General features: G+C 35.7%; 1 protein-coding gene across 1 annotated transcript in view; it reads right to left on the reverse strand.

Moving 5' to 3' along the window:
• The window catches only part of SPTA1 (spectrin, alpha, erythrocytic 1), a 75941-nt gene extending 70140 nt beyond the window's left edge, over positions 1-5801 (reverse strand). The window contains exons 1-4 of the mRNA XM_011972058.1: positions 5573-5801; positions 4192-4431; positions 2440-2565; positions 600-740 (exon numbers count right to left, since the gene is read on the reverse strand). Coding sequence (XP_011827448.1) covers positions 600-740; positions 2440-2565; positions 4192-4431; positions 5573-5596 — 531 coding nt within the window. The 5' untranslated portion in view covers positions 5597-5801. The remainder of the gene's footprint in view (positions 1-599; positions 741-2439; positions 2566-4191; positions 4432-5572) is intronic.
• Positions 5802-6091: the final 290 nt, after the last annotated feature.

Here is a 6091-nt window from a genome sequence, read left to right on the forward strand (position 1 = left end):
GGGCAGTTCTTTAGCGAGTTTGTGGCATTATTGGCAAGAGACCCTGAAAGTATCCTTTTGTGTTTGGAAACATGAGGGATAAATGCACCCTGTTTCTACTCAATTCAACATACTCAGTATCTGTGAAAGTATTTTGTTAGGCATTTGCTTATCTAAATCTTTAGTCCTAACTATTAAATTATTCCTTAAGTATTCAGAAAAATGAAACCATCCATCATTCCAGGCACTGAGACACAAAGGATTAGAGAAAGAGCTGTCAATACTCTAGGCCAGACCCCAGAGTCAGAGCAAAAATATAGGAGAAGTAGTTAAAAATCATGGAAGTGGAAGAGGGGTGAGCTTCATTATCTTTCATTGTATAGTCTTTGTGTAAATCTTGCCTTTTTCATATTCAGATCCATATGTTCAGACTTACTTCCACACAATGTTAACCTCCAGATACCCCTAAATTTTGGCCTCAATTTCCTCTTGTTCCAAAGAACAAAGGCCAGGAACAGACATCCTGACTTCCTTGTGAGTAGTCTGTGGTAATGTGCTATTGGGGTACCTGGGATAGAGGAATGGGAGGCCCTATGTGATTGCTATTTTAAGTTCTGTACCTTGTCTCCAATCCACTCTAAGATGTCAGCACACTCCTGTACGTACTGCTGGAACTTCAGGGCCCGCAGCAACAGGGCACCCTTCTCCAGGGTCAGCTCTAACAGCAGGTCCCACAGGCGGCGTAGTTCCTCTATATGGGCCTTTAGGAAAGAGGGGAAGAACCACTCAGCCACAGACACTGTGAGCAGGGAAACACTCAGAGACTTGTGCAGAAAGAGACTGGATAAAAATTCTTCTCTCAGTTACTCATGCATTAGTTGCTCAACATATATTTAAAAGAGGAAATAGGATAGATATATGGAAATAGCTAATAAGCCAAGCCAAATGTGATCTTACATAAGAACATTTTGTAAAAATGCTTTGCAGTTTTAAAGGATGGAATAACTACAAACAATAAGATGGGAAGGAGGAAGAAAGCATGGAAAAGTGTTCATTTGAACTAAGCCTTATGGAGTAGAAAGATTTTTGACAGGTCAGTAATAAGCATAGACGTTCTAAGAAGAGCCACAGCAACGGCAAAGGCATAGGAGAAACTTAGCATGAATTGTCTGCCAGAAAGTGTGAGAGAGATAATTTTTACAAGTTATAAGGAACCATTGGCACCAAAGCAGTAAGAGTGTTTTAGGACTATACAGTTTGAGACTCTACAGAGGGCTTTGAATGCCAGATTAACTCAGAACTTTATGTATTAGCGGTCTTATATAACTGAAATTGCTGCCTATGTCATATCTTCAAGAATCTTATATTTTTCAACTACTCCATTGCTCTGGGTAGCATGTGGACCACATATGTCTTTAAACCCTACAATGGCACCATTTGCTATAGCCCCAGTGATTCTGACAAAAATGAAGATGTTTCAAACATTTCTCAAATATTTTAATTAATGTAGATGCTGGTTACATGCAAAACTGTGCATAATACAAAAGTTAGTTCTACTATACACAAATAAACAAGTTTTGAAATTTTTCTTTTATGGGTTCTTCTTTAAAATAAGATTCTACGCTGGCTAAAATCTGTGTTCTTTGACCATATTTTGATGACAGAATGGGCTAGAATTGTTATGCTATATATAGAAAAGTTACACCCAGTTTTAAGATATATAATGCAAATTTGTTTTCACAATTTAAAAAATACATAAACAGTAAAAAGTTCACTCACACACAAAAAAACTGAATTGATGATATTAGCACCAACATTTGGAAGAGTTCATAGATTACATCCAAAAATAGCTGTTACATTAATAATAGGTTACAGGGTGTGACTGCTTATTGAAATAGTGATGATCTTCAGTTCTAGATGTTCAGAGGAAATTTTCTGAATACATGACATTTTAGGAGTTTTTAGAAGTAATAAGAAGGGATAGTTTGGAAAGATGCAATAGTAGTCATAGGGTATGGGGTATGAAAAGAAAGAGGCATTATAGCCAAAGGAAAAATATTTTGGAAAACATTCAAATGAGAGAGCATTCCTTGTTTGGAGAAGTTAAGAGACAAGGACATTGAGCTTAGAAGAAATAATTAGAAAGAACATTGGAAGAAACTAATTGATCTGGGCAATGTGGAATAGGTTTAAGAGGGCTTGACCTTGAGCCAAATTATCCTGCAATGTTGTAGGAGGAATTTTATGCCCTTTAATGACAGCTTTCATATCACAGCTCTCTTCACCCCAAGAAACACAAAGATATCCCATCATTTTTTCTGCCTCAACCTCAAGGGAAGATAAGAGGCAGGAGTCCTGGGTAAAAGCCAGTCACTTCAAGGTTTATATCTCATATAATCAATTAAAACCCTGATAACATAATCAATAATTGGAAACTTCTTCAAGGGCCCATACATATACCTTCGTTTCTTCATGGGCAGAATGACCCATAGTAAATCGTTCTTCCCTTGTTTTTTCCAGTTCAGACATGACTCTTGATTTTGTTTGCACCTCTGCTTCAAAGGATTGATGCTTCTGATATTTCCCCTAAAGTTTAGAAATCAGAGATTTTGGCTAATGAAGCACAGTCTTCACGGGAAATGTTCACTCTATGTAGAGCCACTGAACACAAGTTCTCAAAGGGTCTGAGACTCAGTTAGAGGCCATAAAGAGTGTTTTCCTGTCCCCACTGGCTTTAGGAAGTTTTCAGTAAATACTATCCTGAGCTATGTTGAGCCTTATGACCTATGCTGAGCCTTATTTTAAAGGCTCAATAGACTGCCATAGGAATAAAAGGGTGAAACATACAGTGTCCTTCCTCATCAGGAAAGAGGAATAACTGATTTTTTTTCGAAGTAGAGCACAATGAGAAAGATGATAGTTATAATAATTTTTTTAATTGAGAGTTTTTTTTCATGCCATGTCTGTTCTTGTAATCTATAAGTTGATCCATTCAATATAGCACATTATTTTGCTCTTGTTCTAGGTGTTTCCTGTCCAAATCAATTGTTTTTGATTATGACAATGTCACATGCTATAATTTTAGGTGAACAGAAAGGGGTAGGCGCTTTCACCAAATTTCTTCTACTGAAACCTCTCCTTTGAAGTTAAGAATCATGAATAGCAATTGAGGGGAAAAAAAAAATCTGGTTACCTCATCTTTCTGAGAGGAGTGGAGAACAGGTACCACATGCTATAATTTTAGGTCATCAGAAACGTGTAGGAGCTTTCACCAAACTTCTACTGAAACTTGTCATTAGAACTTGAGACCCATGAATAACATTTTAGGAAATACTTAGGAGCCATGAATAGCAATTGAGTTAACCAGGTTAACTAAACTAGATTTTAGTTAACCTGGTTTACTAAACTAGATTTTAGTTAACCTGGTTAACTCTTATCTTTCTGAGAAGAGTGGAGAACAGTTGCTTCAGAAGCATTGATGACTCTTCACCCTATTTCCCTTCTTAACATCCCAAATTATCAAAAATCACATGGTTTGTCAGAAATTTCTTGAATTAGCAGTTGCTGTTTTGCCTGTAGATCAATTTTGGATGAGTATTATAACCATCAAATTCTATATAGAATAAATCTCCTTTGCAAATAACATCCAATGTTTATGAAGTTGAAGACATGGACTATTTAGAGGCAGAATTACTGTTTCTAACAGATAGCCTAATTTTTCTGTTACATCACTTCCGCTACAGTTAACCAGATATACACTTACATTACCAAAATATTTGTGCTGGGTCTGAAAAAAAAATGATGTAATTTTTTACTTTTGGCATTGATGAATGCTTTACCATGAAAATATGTAAAGTATCCTATGCCCTTATCAATAAACAATATCCTTGGTTAATGATTTAAAAAATGTATATTCTGAATAGAAGTTCATTGTAAGAAACTGTTCTGTGCTTTCAATAACTGAAAAACTGCCGCTTTTTGTTTGATTCTTATTTTCTCAGTCTCACCTCTCCAACTTCATAAGGGAAAATGCACTTTTAGATTTTCTCTTAATTCAATTCTTTAACTTCCCACTCCACTGACTTATTTTTGTTTCTAAATGGAATCTAATTGTACCCACACATACCCATTAACATTAATATAAAGAAAAACCTATTTCCTTCTCTAGAGATCTTAGGGTCTGCTCTGGGGTAATCAAGAGAAGTGAGTGACCTGTATATTAGTTGGGTCTCCATAGCTCTCATCATTTAAAATATTGACTTTCTCCATGATCCACTTCCCCAGATCATCAGCATCTCGCTTGAAAACTTGTAAGTGATAGGAATCCTCAAGCTTCTGACCCCTTTCAGCGACCCGCTCCTTGAACCTTTGATACCGAGTCAACACTTCCTGACGCCTCTCCTGGATCTCTTCTGCTGTTTCCAAAACCTTTGGCCCACTGCTCTCCACAACCTGCAAGTTAAAAATATTCGGTTAATTGCTAGTTCTCAAATATTTAACGTGTTGCCCCGCTTATATGTGCCAAGGCATTTACTCATGTTGGACCTGTATTCAGATATCCTGAAGTCTGTAGGGACCAGTGTTAGAAGTGCTGTAGTATATTTACATAACTTTTAACCAGATACAGCTACTGTTTAGGTTAAAAATTCTTGATTATCCAGAAGACTCTCCCCATTTTTTACATAAATTTGTGCTAGCATTTAAGTTCTAGAGATAGAATTAAATTGAACTGATCATGGAGCAAGTTTAAGTTAGCAAAATCACAGAATTTCAGATAGATAAAAAGAAATACAATGTTATTGCTTTCAAGGGCTAAAAAGGCATTGAGAAGTGCTTATTATTTTTAACTTAATTTAGTGAATAATTAAGAATGATTTGCAATTAATTTAGTTAATGATATATGCAATAGTTTGAAAATTTTTTCTTCATACTTAAAAATAAAGCTCATATATTGTTTACTCTTTACTTGCTTTACTCACAAACACTATAAATCAAAAGTTCAGCCATCTTCTACCCAATTATCACAAATTTCAAATTATTAGCATGTCTGCAATTGATTTTTGAAATATACAACCTTTTATTCTAAAATAATATATAAGTATCCTTTTCCCAGAGAGGGAGCCAATCTGTTTGTGACAATATCCAGCAAAATCACCATAGGGTTCACGTTCATTCATCCAGATATGGATACCATTTTCCCTAGCTTACCTCAGCCAAAATGTTTAATATAGAGTTTAAATTTTAATCTCCTGTTATTCTTCCTAATTGCTACTCTGTGAATTGCCATTACTGGCATGGCTATAGAATTAGATCATTCCATGGAGACTCATGTTGTTACCGGGTGTTATTTTGCTTCAAGTTCCCTACTTATTCTCTATGGGAACAGACTTAAGTCATTACTGGGTCTTGGTGTTGCACAGACATAAGCTCAAGGTTATTGTTCACAAAAAATAGTTAAAATTAAAATTATCTACTTGTTAAAAGCAAAAGTAATGATTAATGTTCTTGGGAAAGATAGTATAGAAAGTTTAAAGGAGACACCTTTCCTAATAATATCAGTGACTAATTGCATGGAAGAGAAATATGTACTCACGGTTTCCTTTGGAAATTGCTCCATTTTTTCAAAAGGTTTAGAACCTGGCAAGATAAAATGTGTCAGAGAGAGAGAGAGAGAATGAGAGAAATAATTCAGATGGAACTGTCTAGTTGAATTCAAATAGAAATACAGAAACGTTAAGTATGTGGAGGAGGGGGGAACACCTCTTGCTTGGTCCTAGAATCTCACCAGCCACACACAATCAACATTATCTTTTGAAGACATATTCAGCTGAGGCAACTGCTAACTATTGCAGATACTGGGTGACTCGGCAGTTTTGGGAGGCTCTGGCTCTCAAAGTTACTCAATAAGACTTAAAAAATGAAAGTAAGGTTTTTGGATGAAAACTTAGGGGAAAAACCCCATATATTGCTGGAAATACAGTTCAACAACTTCATCCAACTCAACTGCAGATTTTTGACAGCCTTTAGGTCAATGAATTATCCTGGCTTTTTCTATAGAGTCTTTCACAAAGTAAGATTTTATTTCTAACCTCATCAATTTGGTATTTAAAAA

This window comes from Mandrillus leucophaeus, unplaced genomic scaffold (genome assembly GCF_000951045.1).
Source record: "Mandrillus leucophaeus isolate KB7577 unplaced genomic scaffold, Mleu.le_1.0 Scaffold1265, whole genome shotgun sequence".
NCBI lineage: Eukaryota > Metazoa > Chordata > Mammalia > Primates > Cercopithecidae > Mandrillus > Mandrillus leucophaeus.